General features: G+C 32.7%; 4 protein-coding genes across 7 annotated transcripts; 1 reads left to right on the forward strand and 3 right to left on the reverse strand.

The window, feature by feature from the left end:
- Window positions 1-1,594: 1,594 nt before the first annotated feature.
- Window positions 1,595-3,669, reverse strand: LOC116339336 (ionotropic receptor 75a-like). The gene is made up of 7 exons (XM_031765158.1): window positions 3,481-3,669; window positions 3,245-3,360; window positions 2,822-2,989; window positions 2,389-2,741; window positions 2,004-2,316; window positions 1,911-1,937; window positions 1,595-1,847 (listed from the first exon to the last, which is right to left on the reverse strand). Exons 1-7 carry the CDS (start codon window positions 3,607-3,609, stop codon window positions 1,595-1,597), a joined length of 1,359 nt encoding a protein of 452 aa, XP_031621018.1. The 5' UTR covers window positions 3,610-3,669.
- A 1,087-nt stretch (window positions 3,670-4,756) lies between these two features.
- LOC116339212 (glutamate receptor ionotropic, delta-2-like) lies at window positions 4,757-8,309 on the reverse strand. Of its 3 annotated transcripts, none has more exons than XM_031764956.1 (13): window positions 7,986-8,309; window positions 7,732-7,895; window positions 7,592-7,669; window positions 7,204-7,509; window positions 6,906-7,021; window positions 6,658-6,787; window positions 6,558-6,595; window positions 6,356-6,419; window positions 6,011-6,251; window positions 5,784-5,837; window positions 5,592-5,725; window positions 5,172-5,377; window positions 4,757-5,063 (listed from the first exon to the last, which is right to left on the reverse strand). In XM_031764956.1, the coding sequence occupies exons 1-13, from the start codon at window positions 8,152-8,154 to the stop codon at window positions 4,772-4,774; spliced, it is 1,992 nt and encodes a 663-aa protein (XP_031620816.1). In that variant the 5' UTR covers window positions 8,155-8,309; the 3' UTR covers window positions 4,757-4,771. The 3 variants fall into 3 exon arrangements, with proteins under 3 accessions (XP_031620816.1, XP_031620817.1, XP_031620818.1); XM_031764957.1 differs by having other exon boundaries at window positions 8,044-8,147; XM_031764958.1 differs by having other exon boundaries at window positions 8,050-8,119.
- Window positions 8,310-8,699: 390 nt separating this feature from the next.
- On the reverse strand, window positions 8,700-10,675 carry LOC116339296 (ER membrane protein complex subunit 7 homolog). The gene is made up of 3 exons (XM_031765091.1): window positions 10,115-10,675; window positions 9,887-10,033; window positions 8,700-9,799 (listed from the first exon to the last, which is right to left on the reverse strand). The coding sequence occupies exons 1-3, from the start codon at window positions 10,445-10,447 to the stop codon at window positions 9,542-9,544; spliced, it is 738 nt and encodes a 245-aa protein (XP_031620951.1). The 5' UTR covers window positions 10,448-10,675; the 3' UTR covers window positions 8,700-9,541.
- Window positions 10,676-10,777: 102 nt separating this feature from the next.
- LOC116339297 lies at window positions 10,778-12,572 on the forward strand. 2 transcript variants are annotated; one of them, XM_031765092.1, is made up of 5 exons: window positions 10,778-11,024; window positions 11,339-11,721; window positions 11,780-11,889; window positions 12,004-12,097; window positions 12,220-12,572. In XM_031765092.1, the coding sequence occupies exons 2-5, from the start codon at window positions 11,413-11,415 to the stop codon at window positions 12,334-12,336; spliced, it is 630 nt and encodes a 209-aa protein (XP_031620952.1). In that variant the 5' UTR covers window positions 10,778-11,024; window positions 11,339-11,412; the 3' UTR covers window positions 12,337-12,572. The 2 variants fall into 2 exon arrangements, with proteins under 2 accessions (XP_031620952.1, XP_031620953.1); XM_031765093.1 differs by having other exon boundaries at window positions 10,959-11,024; window positions 11,297-11,721.
- Window positions 12,573-12,732: the final 160 nt, after the last annotated feature.

Consider the following 12,732-nt stretch of genomic DNA (forward strand, 5'->3'; position numbering starts at 1 on the left):
AAATTGTCATGGTACAAAATAAGGGGGGGGGCCAACGACACGCACCTCCTAACTATTTATATATATATAACTATAATTTCCAATTCAATTGATCTCGACGAATATTCGTGGATTACTATTAAATTGTACCGTCGGCTTATTTAAGTAGACGTGAAAATCAAATAAATAAATAAATAAATAAATAAATAAATACAATTGAGTATTTTAACATAGATTTTTCATTTTGAATTGGTGTCTACCCCCTAAGATATCTCAAGGGAAAGCAGTACAAGACCGAAGAAGAGATTTCAACCGATATTTTCAACGTATGGGAGGACAAGAGTGCCGAATGGTTTGAGGGGGGAATTAAAGCATTGAAGCATCGTTATGAAAGTGTCATTCGTGTACATGGAGACTACTTTGAATAATAAATATACTCATTTAAAAATACAACGTGTCTTGCTATATCAGGCTTAAAACTTTTGCCTCCCCCTGTACACACAAGTTTTTTATTGCGTTCAAAATGTCGAATTTCGTTCCAACAAAAGATCATTTGCAGGAAGTTTTAATTTGTTTCTTCCATTTAAAGAAAAATGCAACTGAAGCACATCGTTTACTCACTGAAGCCTATCCTGACTATGCTGTAGACGTTAGAATGGTGGTGATTTCGATACAGAAGACAAAAAGCACCTGGGCACCCAAAAAAGTTTGAAGATGAAGAATTGGAGGTATTACTCGATCAAGATTCGTGCCAAACTCAAGAAGAACTTGCAAAATCATTAGGAATGACTCACCAAGCCATTTCAAAACGTTTAAAAGCATTAGGATTCATTCAAAAGCAAGGAAATTGGGTACCACATGAATTGAAACCAAGAGACGTTGAAAGACGATTTTGCATGTCTGAAATGCTGCTTGAGCGCCACAAAAGGAAGTCTTTTTTGCATCGAATTGTTACTGGTGATGAAAAATGGATTCATTACGAAAACCCGAAGCATAAGAAATCGCATGGGAAGCGCGGTAAACGAGCAAAATCAACGCTCAAGCACGATATTCATTGTGCTCTGTATTTGGTGGGATCAGAAGGGTGTCCTCTATTATGAGCTGTTAAAACCGGGTGTAACGATCACGGGAGACCTGTATGGAACACAAATGATCCGTTTAAAGAGAGTATTGAACGAAAACCGGCCAGAATATGCGACCGGACATGAGTCAATAATTTTCCATCATGACAACGCTCGGCCTCATATTGCTCAACCGGTTAAAAGATATTTGGAAAATAGTGGATGGAAACTTTTGCCCCACCCGCCGTATAGCCCAGACATTGCCCCTTCTGATTATCACTTGTTTCGATCGATGCAGAATGCCTTGTCTGGAATACGCTTCACTTCAATTGAAGGTATCAAAAATTGGATTGATTCTTTCCTAACCTCAAAAAATGAGCAGTTCTTTTGGCGCGGAATCCATATGCTGCCAGAAAGATGGGAAAAGGTTATAGCTTCCGATGGCCAATACTTTGAATGACATGTTATTTACAGAATTTATGAAATAAAGTTTTATTTTTACAAAAAAAAAAGACATTTTTAAGTTGCACTACCAATATATTTTGAAATTAGAGTCACATATTACAGGTATAAGTAAAAAAAGTATTGTTTGAGTTACGATTTTTTAACAATTTATACATAATAATCTCAAGCAAAAAAATGAACAGAGAAATGCCTGAACCAATTATTAAAATTAATAGAGCCGATTTTATTTCAACAAGACCAACTGATTTCAATTTAGATGCACTGTTTTCACAAATTGGCTTCTTTGGAAACCATCTTATGTTTTCGCGTGCCTTGAGCCCATTCTCACCTTGAAAAGCAAGCCTAAAATGTCGAAAAAATTATGAATTCAATGTGAAAAAGGAAGAACGTCAATGTCATGTTTACCGTTGTCTGAATAATTCCTTGTAGGGGCTATTTATAAACATAAACAAAAAAAAACAAGCTTTGCATTGATTAAATAAATAAAAAATTGCTTACCTATTCCGAGCGATTGTAATTGTCAATCTTGGTACATGTAATATTGTTATTTCGGCTAGGCTACATTTTTCATCGTCGGTGAAAGTTTCTGAAATCAATTTATAAGCAGTGCTTGCTTCCAACTGAAATGCAAACAATTCTCGACGAACTCGTTCAACGCCAACGGCTGGGTCATATATCCATGCGTTTTCACCAAAAGGTTTCAATTTTGTTTCGTAAACTCTTTTTAAAAGGCCCTTATTTTCGTATTTGAATATAAAACGTGCATAACGTACGTCCTGCAGGGCCAATTTCATTGGCGATGCTATTAAATCTGATAAAATGAATAAAGTAAATTGTAACTTATTAACATGATTTCGACCAATGATAAGAACACAAGATCAACCATCAATATTTTTAATTGCGTTGCTTGGACTCTGTAGCAGAACGAGAATATTTGCCGAATACGAAATAAACACGAACAATGACAGAAGAAATGTGGATAAAACAATAATGCGGCCGCTGATTTTTGACATAATTAAATGTGTCCCTTGCTGGGTAACTGCTCCACAGATAAATCCACAGATATCGAGATATGACATTCGCTCTCGTATTTCCGGGTAAACATATTGCGATAGCATCGACAACCAAATAATCGACATTGAAACTAGACACGCTAGCCAAACATCAAAACGGAGTGGCAGCACAAAAATATTGCTTATGGAAGCGAGTTTCGGTTGACGATATATAATTGGTACGCTAAAAAGAAAAAAAACATTTTTATAAATACCGGTTTGTCTTATTACGAAAAAGAGAATAAAAACATATCCTTTACTCACACAATTGGAAACAAATCAGTAGTGAATTCGACGTATTGCATTCTATCTACACGCATTGAAGTTTGGTGAAGTAATAAGTCGACCTTGTCTTTGGCATATAAGGCCATCACTCCATCCCATGTCCCATTTACTAACCATCCATATGAATCGGTTTGTAAAACGTTACACCTGAACAGTTTTGGTTTTAAAGAAAAATCAGTGTTCTTTTGTCAGCAATGTGTGTGAGTGTGCCAAGGGGTAGTAGTTGCTACGAACTGTTTCAACTCTTCTTCTTAACCATATTGAATAAAATCAAAAGATGCAGTGCGAAACAGAGTTGTATGTAGATGTTCAACGGAATGAAAAAATGATAAAAAAAACCATACGCATTTTCCACGGTGTGTATGTGTGTTTTGTTTTACAAAAAGTTTTCAAAAAGCTTACGTATAATTTAAATCAAACCCCAAATTTATCATCATCGGGTACGTTGATTTGGTGGCAACATCAACATTAGCATTACGTGGATCTGACATATATGTAAATTTTTCCGGAAATGAAATCTTAAAAAAGATTTTTTTTTTTAATGAAACTTTTTTTCATATCCATAATGAATTTCTTCAAAGAAACTTTGCTTTTTCTTTGTTATTGCGCTTATATCTTCAATAATACATTATACTCACAACCAGAGCGCAACGAAGTTCAATCCCTTTTAAATTTTTTCGTGTTAATTTTGTGTGAAACTTTTTTGTCACTTCCAATTCGCTTGAATTTTGTGAAAATGCTGCACCAAACATCGATACTTCTAACATGTAGTTTTTTCCAACTTTGTATACATCAATGAAAAGATATTTTGCAGATGGCTCATCGAATTGTACCACCAGAGCTTCACTTATTGGCAATATATCGATCGATTCAAGTAAATATTTTGCCTGTAACTATGTATAATAATATTTCATAAAATCACGTCATACCATACTTCGCAGAGTGAACTTCGCATATGGAAAATGAAATTTCTAACGTACAGATATTTCACCAGACTTTCCATTTGGTGCGTCGAAGAAAAGCCAAAAATTCTTGTTTAGAAACAAAAGCGCTTGGTTTTCCTAAGATATACATTTTATTTTATTTTTTAGAAGAAAAAAAAGAAATAAGAAAAGAACTTTGTGAATGCATGCGAAGTACAAGGTATATGTACAGAATTATGCATTCAGAACTAGGATAGTGTGTTGAAAAAAGTTCTTGCCTGTTGAAATATGGCCAGAGTGTGCTTGCATTTGATGTCGACCGCATACCCGTGTACAGCATACATTGATGTATCTAGTAATCGTGGAATGTTTTGAAAATCAGTCACATGTCTCGATTGTATATTCAATGAAGCCGAAAGTTGTGCTGAAATTTTCACTCTGTCCGCTGCACAAAATTCGAATCATATGATTTATAATGTATACTATATATAAATGCGAAATAATCCATAGCCATATTGTAACTTACTGAATTCAAAACAGTTAAGATGAGTCCATGCCCCAATGTGCCGAAACTTTGAATATATCGATATAATATCTAAATAATTCTTAACCTGAATAGCATTCGATTCCAAACGAAAATTCAATACAATGAACAAACCGTAAAATGGGACAATATTCGATACTTTCATTTTTATTATGCTTGTAAATTGATTTGTGATCATTGGTTATATGTATATGTCTATACCTATATATATGGTTTATGCTGTGGCATACTCTATATATACAAATATCGGAAAATGTGTCAAATGTTAACTGTGAGTCCTATTTATAATCGAATTTCATACACAAATCGACAAGTACTTTGCATAAATAATATAACAGTTGACAAGCAAATTGATGGACATTTTATGTTGAACTAAAGAGAAAATTGTAATCGTTGACAGCTGACAAACAACAACAATTGAACAACAAATTCAAGTGACGTGCACAATTTTAAATTTCATTGTCAATGTTTATTTTGAACATCTGTCCAATACTTTTTAATGATTGTTTCACTTGTACGATGTACTTTCTTAATTTTCTTCTTATTAAACCGTATTAAATAGTAAATAACAATTTCCAATAATAAAAATGCCAACGACAATGATGTGCCGATAAGTAAAAGATATAAAGCTGGTTTAACTTCTTGTAATCCAACCGTCATGAATCCTCGTGCACCACCCTCACAAATGGGCTTCTTTGGAAACCATCTGCGCTTATACTTGTTCATTAATCCATTTTCTCGTTGCCATCGAAGCCTGCATAAACATTATTTGTGTGTAGTGTATGCGCATTTTTCAAATATCTTCTTTTATTTATTTATTTATTTATTTATTTTTTTAAATGTGGATAATCTTTTGAATTACCTTCGCTTAACCAGCTCTTTATATGGGCTGTTTCGTTCAACCGTTACAGTAGTAACAGCCAATCGCAATACATGGATTTCACTTAAACTGCATTTTTCACTTTCGGTATAGGTTTGAGCGACAGCCTTGTAAGCTGACGCTGCTTCAACTTGGAAAGCAAATAATTGTGTACGGATTTTCTCAACCCCCACAAACGGATCGTAAATCTTTTTGAGGTAAATTATATTTATCCATGTATATGTAGAACATTGTTGAATGTATGAAAGATGATGCTATCTCTAATTAATAGAAATACTTACCTTGTAGGATAGAATCACAAATAATCGAAATGGTAAATAATGTGAAAAAGTGGAAATTAAACAAATTAAAATGAAATGACTCCTAATGATATGTAAGCAATAACTTACATTTTTTACTTACCCAACCTTTATCTCCCTCGGGCTTAATTTTTTTCTCATAAACTGTTTGAAGCAGTGTAATATTTTCCACCAAATAATTGTACCGATTGTATCCAGCTTCTTGAAGTGCCATTTTCAATGGTGAATTCAATAAATCTATTGCGAACAAAATAATATATATATTTTTTCATTGGATGGGAAAAACGCAATTTACCATTTATGTCCCGAATTAAATGGCTTGGACTTTGAAGCAATGCCACAATACTTGCTGCATATTGATTTAAAAAAATAAAATCAATATCATTTAATTTTAACAAATAAATAAATTGTTATTATAACTCAGTTGTTGTTTTAATAGCACTTGAAAAGTGGCTCTCTTGTGAAAATTATTTTTTTTTCAATTCATTTAAAATAAAATTCGGAAATGATTCTATGAAAAACCTGAATATGATGTGAAAATTGCAAGCGTAGCCAAAAATGTTGTTATCATGACAAATCGACCCGATGTAGTTGAAATAACCAAGTGTGTACCCTGTTGACAAACGGCGCCCCATACAAAAGTTACAACATCGTATGTCGACATCCGAGCCCGCAGCGATGCATGCACACACGCGAATTGCGTGTACATTACTATGATTGAAATTATCATTATTACAAAACAACATCGCCACACCTGCGTATCCTAAATTGAAATTGATTTTCGAGTTTTTATTTTGCTTTTGTGAAAATTGTCTTTTTCGTGTTTGAAAAAAATAAAATAAATAAAATAGCAAAACATTTACATACTAATGGTAGCACGAAAATATTGGAAATGGTGGAAAGGGGTGGTTGGCGAAAAATAATTGGTGTCCTAAAAAGATATTGGATCCATCATCAGCATAAGCTATCACTACATTTTTTTAGATATTTCTACACTTCGATTTTGTTACATTAAGTTTTGAAAAATTGCATTTAATTAGAACAATCAATTTCTAACAAAATATATTACTCGATAACAAAAACTTCCCCGGTAAATTCAACAGCTGCCTAAAATACACAAGCAATACATTTTACAAAATAGCAATGCTCATGTTATTTTGTTCATTTACCAAACGGTCTTCACGCATTATTGTGGCATGAGAAAGCATTTGAATACGTTTTTGTTGAAACAAACCCATTACACCATTGAATGTGCCGTTTATATTCCATCCATATGAATCCATTTGAATAATATCACAGCTGAAAAAAAATCACAGAAAAAGCATTTCTCTCGATCTCTCACTCGCACAGAGTTGACATGCAATTAAAGTAAAACTATTGACAGTGCGGTTTTTTAAGCTTTGCAATTGATATTAACCTCATATTTAAATTTTCTCTCATATTTGCTGCAACTGACGCTGTTCCTTTAGTGAATATATCAACATTTTCAACTTTTGGATCTTCTAAATACGTGTATCTCTCAGGATAAGCAATCTACGTTTGAACGAACATTTATTTGATGTGATTGATTGATTTAATTTATTGCTAAGTATTTGAACTTATCACTACATCTATATTCAACAGATAAAAATTTAGTGGACTACATAGATTGATACGAATTGACACTTATCACAAAGTGTGATAAAGAGAAGATGATATTGATTTTTTATACAAACCACAAGGCCACATTTCAATTGAAGACCCATAAGATCATCTCTATTGGATTTGCTGGTAAATTTATCAGTAACTTGAATCCATTGGGTTTTCGTCATTTTATTGTCTGCGTTCACATTGATGATGGTATTTTTATTGAACACATGACCATATATCGATACTTCAAGCGGAAAATGGGGAGCAATTTTATAAATATCGAATAAAATCCAATCGATTGCTGGATCCGAAATGTTGCGAAAACGCTTTGCAAACATTGCTTCACTTATTGGTAACATGTCAAGGGTGGTCAACCAATTCTGGCGATCGGTCTTTTGAAAAATATTTATTTGAATCGTTCATTTTCTATGCGATTATATCATTTTGTAAAATAATAAAAAACATAAAACTTACGAGCAAATCTATTTGATCATCCTCAAAATCAACGAAAAGCCAAAAATTGTTATTTTTAAAGATGATTTTAAAGTCTTCCTAAAATTAATTGAATGGGTTGATTCAATGAAATCGAAATGCAACACAATTTATAAACACACTTGCGTGAAAATGGTAAGAAAATTGTCGCAAGAAATATCAACCACGAATCCCTGCGTGGTGTGACGCGGCGTATCAATCAAACGTAAAATACTATTGAAATGTGTAATGTGACGCAATTGAAAAGATTTGGCTGATAATTTTGCACTAACATATGCACGTTGTGCTTTAATTTGGTTCAGAAGAAAGAAAAAACGAAATACTTTAGTGAAAATTTATATTTCTTCACGCTAACAGTGGTTAACTTAGTAATTACACATCGAAAAGCAGGTAAATTGAGTTAGAATGGAAACATGCCGATGATCAAAATATACATTTACTAAATCCAAATATTTTGCGATGAAAGCATCCTGTTGTTGTTGCGACGACCCGATGGCAGTATAGCCAAAGGCAACGAGAACGAAAATTGAGCAATCGAATCGCATGTCAGACGAAAGTAAAATGATTTATAATGACAGTCGTCGCTCGAAACTGAAATCGATCAATCATTTCATCGCCCTTTTATACATAACGACGACGATGACAATGATGACAATGATGAAAAAGTAATTTGCATAATTGATCATGATTGACTTGCTGTTCCTATTCTGATGAGCTTATGAAAAGAAAGAATCAGTTTTCATTTGCTTTCCGCAATTGAAAAAAAAAATGTAATTGTAAAAACAAGATAATTTCTTAATAGTTTTTAAACGTACAATTTCTTTTTCATTGAAAATTCATACAACAAAATGCAATTGTTTGGTTTTTTTTTTTTTTTGTTCAGTAGACTTAACTCACAACGAGTTTGCGTTTACGTTTATTAAATTCATTTACATACTCAATCACAACAATAAATTACCTAACTTTGATATTAAATACAATTTGCAATTTAAAAAAATGTATCAATACACTCGGTCTTTGCAAAATATTTTATTGTTTTTTTTTTCTAATTCATGTGAATGGTTTTTTTTATAGATTTAACTATGTTGTGTTTTTTTTTACAAAGTACTACAAACGAACTCGCTTTAACCATTTTTAAATTAGGGGAGAAGAAAAATTATGATAAACTAAACTGTGTGATCAAAATTTACAACTAATCAAGGAATCCCGGTTTTCGGGACATTGTTGTTTTTTCGAAATTTTATGACGAAAGCAAATTTACGGAAAATTTAATTTTGTTTTCAGCTATTTTTGCCAGAGACTTGTCGGAAAGAATCAATGAATAGATTGTGGTTACAGGCTATAACAGTGCCATTTTCGCGGGTCCAATTCATAGGTGAAATTTGTGAACAACGGACAAGGAAAAGGACTTTATGATTTCCGACAATTCCGGACGAAATGTTTGGAATTTTGAAGACCTATTGATTTGTTTATATAAACAAAATACGAAAATCACTAAGTCTATTGTTCTGCATTCGAAACATTTTGTTCAGAATTGTATCATAAAGTCGCTGTTCATATGCGTTTTGCACAAATATCGCCTAGGAGCTGCTAGGAAAATAGCACTGCTAGGAAAGAACGCATAATTTTGAAAATTAACCATGTATCGCTGTCAGTTAATTTGAATGCGTCTCGCTATTATATCTATTGGGAATTTTTTTATCATAGAAGCGGATTATTTTGAAGTATCTCGGTTGTGTTCGAGCTGGTACTAGTTTGTTTGTTTGGTTTTCATTCTAATTTTAAATTTTTTTAAACTAATAAAACACGATTTAACATTTGGGATATTTCTTAAGTTCAATGGCGTGTTGAAGAGCTAGTCTATTAAACAAACAAACGAAGAAAAAAAATTATGAATCGCAAACAAAAAGATGTATTGTATCGTGGTGGTAATTAATTACGTTGTTTCTTTGACAGTTTCGATGAACTGGATTTTGATTTATCATCTTTTTTTATCGGTTTTGCACCGCCAGTGAAAAATGATGTAATCATTTCGCTAATTTCGGGCATTTCACTTGAAATTTTGTTCAAATTCATGTTTTCCATTTCTTTTTTCGTCTCTGGATCGTTCATCATGCGTGGCAAAATGACCATGAGAATTAATGGCAACACCATCATCAGAATCATTGGGCTAAACAAGAAATCGGTAATCTGAAAAACAATTGAAAATAATTTGCAAAATTAAAAAAAAGTTTCTATATAAAAAAAATTTGGTTAACCATAGCACTGAATACAGACCTTCCATTGTTCGCGTGTTTGGAAGTACTTGAATCGAGTGAGAGCTTTCAATTTTAATGGATATGGAACTTGTACGACCTGCGATGGTTGAACGTAATTCAGTTTGCGTGCTCGGAACTTGCCCTTCGGATTGATTTCAACTCGAACCTAATTCATACAATCAAACGTCAAATATTAGCCAATACATTTTTTTTCTCTGGATTTTAGAAAATAATAATGTTCATTTACCGATTCATAATAATAGTCTGGATTTGATACTTCGACCACATAGCTACCCGATGGAATGCCATTCAGGGCAAATGTGCCATCTTCTTTGAGAAAACCCGAATATTCGCCATTGTTTATCGTAATAACTGTATCACGTTGCCAATTAAAATCGTTGATTGAATAAATTTCCGGTGCATATACTTTGCCTTCAATCGAATATAAACCACTATTCGTTTCGTATTCTTCCACAAGAGTTTCACATTTTATAAAGCTAGTGAAATAACATAACACTATGAAATAAATATTTAATACTAATTTATGATTTTCAACTATTTTCCATTTATTTAACAGCATTTTGTATGATTCTTCTCTGCCCTTGTTGCGTATTTAATGAAACAATTTTTCGTTTTTATTTGCAATTTGACTTATGACTTATGTTTACACATAAATTACAATTGACGATAATGAATCTATTAACAAAAAAAAATATTTTTTTCCCTTCTTCAATATCTAATTTAGCTGTCGATGACAAGTAAAACAACGTCATTCAATACTTGTGATCACAAGCAATATATGCACCTTTTTCTGACGTTTTATTTATGGTGCGTACATGTGTATGTGTGTTTATGTGTACATGTATATGAATGCGTTCAATACATTGCTATTGTTGTTCAGTAATGAGTGTCAACTGTCAGATGGTCGTGGATTTCCTCGTGTTTTTCGAACAATACTTTGACAGATAAAATTATTGTTTAATGTAACAATTAAATAAAGTGTAAAAAGAAAAATAAAATCAAGAACAATCTGATTGTAATTTAAATTTTGCGTAGAAAAAACAATTTTTTTACTCGGTCGGATAAAACAAAAAGAAATCCAAACATTTACAGTAATGGCAAGAAGCAAGAATAAACGTCAAAGAAAAAAATCAAAGGTAATCCACATTTCATCTTTTCAAAAGATTCAATTTTCTTTCATTGGTTTAAGTTGTTATCATATCGATAATTGTCGACGCTAGGTGATTTGAATTAATTTGAGGTTAAAAATTAACAATGTCAGACGGAGCGCAAAACATTAAGCGTATTGGTTGTCGCTCACACAAAGACCCTCTCTTTTTATTTGTTTTCTCCTGTTGAACGCATGTCCTAACGACTGACACACATTTAATGTATGAATCATGTTTGCATCATGCTCGATCCATAATAGAAATCGATTTTTCCCATTGCTACATTAATCCCATACGTTTAGTTTGACATTTGGACGGCGCCGCCAAAATAAAAAAATATTTAATAATACCAGTAAATAAACGAGAGAAAAAAACTATGTCAGGATTAGAAGAAATTTGGAATCAATCGTGTGAAAATCAAAATATTCCACAAGAACTCGCAAAAACTTGGCTGAACAACGTTAAAACAAAATATAGCACTGAATCGCATCGAATCTACCATAATCTAAATGTTTTAAATAAAAAGTGTGATTTGCTACGGGCATTCGGTCAATCCGTTCAGTATTCCGACTATTTAGCATTTGCAATAGTTTTCCAGTATTATAACTTTGATCTGAAAACTGATTGTAGTGGAACAAATTGTGCGGCATTCCGTGAATTTTACAATGCAGCAAACATTGACAATGTAAGTTTGATTCACAACCGAATTCGGATTGTAAGATTAACTGTGGTTTACATTTTAGATAAAACTCCTTGATTCGGTATGTTATTTGTTGGGCGATTCAAGTAAAACGTTCTCCGGAAATGCGGAAGATATTTTACTGTATCAGGATTTGGATTTGATTGTTTTGGGGTAAATTGAATTAATCGATTAAATTCTGCCTTTTCGTATTTTGTTTACATTATATTCATTGTCATGGCTATCCTCTCTCTCTCCATCTCGATGTTATGTGGATGCGATGCTTAGTTCGTCATCAAGTGAATATAAAGAATATCAACAGGCAACACAAAGTGAATATTCTCATTTGGATGAAACGACATACAAAAAAACACGACTGAGAGTGAGTGTTTTTTTTTTCTTTAAGCTATATCAGCATATTGCATTATGCTAACGCATCGTTTTTATTCTCTCCTTCTCTCTCTCTCTCTCTCTATCTCTCTTTCGCAAAACTGATTCCGTTAGATTTTAGAAACATTTTTACAAATCCCACAAATATATTCGGTCTCATGTATTGGTGAACGATTCGAAGTTTCGGCACGAGCAAATATCAAACAGGAGATAGCAGAATTGAAAAATTGAGTCTTTGTGTAGTATAACGGTGCGAGCACTGCAAATCGTCACCGGTTTGGACAAAACACGTGCAGTTGTTGCTTGTTCTTTCATGAAGTAGTATTGTTTGATTATTTGATTCTATATTCTGTGTGTTCATTAAATTCAAATCAAATTAAAGATGTAAAACATTCTTTGTATCTCTTGCATCTCGAAAAAAAAATATATATTTAATTGCGTGTGATGAATAAAAATTTCTACAAGAAGTAATCAATGTTTGTCTATTAGAAATTAAGTTGTTCTTCTGTATTGATCGTACAATCAGGTAAGTGAAAGAAGAAGAAAAACGATTGTCTATTAAATATTGTCAGATATAGTTGTGTCGCTGTAATTGTTGTCATTGCGTATGAATCCAATATTTCGTTT

This window comes from Contarinia nasturtii, unplaced genomic scaffold, assembly GCF_009176525.2.
Source record: "Contarinia nasturtii isolate CC-2019 unplaced genomic scaffold, AAFC_CNas_1.1 Cnas_scaffold_493, whole genome shotgun sequence".
Taxonomy (NCBI): Eukaryota; Metazoa; Arthropoda; class Insecta; order Diptera; family Cecidomyiidae; genus Contarinia; species Contarinia nasturtii.

What these genes read in the sequence shown, in the direction of transcription:
- LOC116339336 (XM_031765158.1), bottom strand. Translation starts at nt 3,609, where the DNA reads ATGTTAGAAGTATCGATGTTTGGTGCAGCATTTTCACAAAATTCAAGC. An exon ending in ACTGATTTGTTTCCAATTGT is followed by an intron (nt 2,742 to 2,821) that starts GTGAGTAAAGGA and finishes TTTTCTTTTTAG; the next exon opens with CGTACCAATTATATATCGTC. An exon ending in CGCAATTAAAAATATTGATG is followed by an intron (nt 2,317 to 2,388) that starts GTTGATCTTGTG and finishes TCATTTTATCAG; the next exon opens with ATTTAATAGCATCGCCAATG.
- LOC116339212 (XM_031764956.1), bottom strand. Translation starts at nt 8,154, where the DNA reads ATGCGATTCGATTGCTCAATTTTCGTTCTCGTTGCCTTTGGCTATACT. An exon ending in CCGAGGGAGATAAAGGTTGG is followed by an intron (nt 5,378 to 5,591) that starts GTAAGTAAAAAA and finishes TACCTCAAAAAG; the next exon opens with ATTTACGATCCGTTTGTGGG. An exon ending in AAAGAGCTGGTTAAGCGAAG is followed by an intron (nt 5,064 to 5,171) that starts GTAATTCAAAAG and finishes ATGTTTATGCAG; the next exon opens with GCTTCGATGGCAACGAGAAA.
- LOC116339296 (XM_031765091.1), bottom strand. Translation starts at nt 10,447, where the DNA reads ATGCTGTTAAATAAATGGAAAATAGTTGAAAATCATAAATTAGTATTA. An exon ending in CAGACTATTATTATGAATCG is followed by an intron (nt 10,034 to 10,114) that starts GTAAATGAACAT and finishes TGTATGAATTAG; the next exon opens with GTTCGAGTTGAAATCAATCC. An exon ending in AAACACGCGAACAATGGAAG is followed by an intron (nt 9,800 to 9,886) that starts GTCTGTATTCAG and finishes ATTGTTTTTCAG; the next exon opens with ATTACCGATTTCTTGTTTAG.
- LOC116339297 (XM_031765092.1), top strand. Translation starts at nt 11,413, where the DNA reads ATGTCAGGATTAGAAGAAATTTGGAATCAATCGTGTGAAAATCAAAAT. An exon ending in ATGCAGCAAACATTGACAAT is followed by an intron (nt 11,722 to 11,779) that starts GTAAGTTTGATT and finishes TTTACATTTTAG; the next exon opens with ATAAAACTCCTTGATTCGGT. An exon ending in ACAAAAAAACACGACTGAGA is followed by an intron (nt 12,098 to 12,219) that starts GTGAGTGTTTTT and finishes TGATTCCGTTAG; the next exon opens with ATTTTAGAAACATTTTTACA.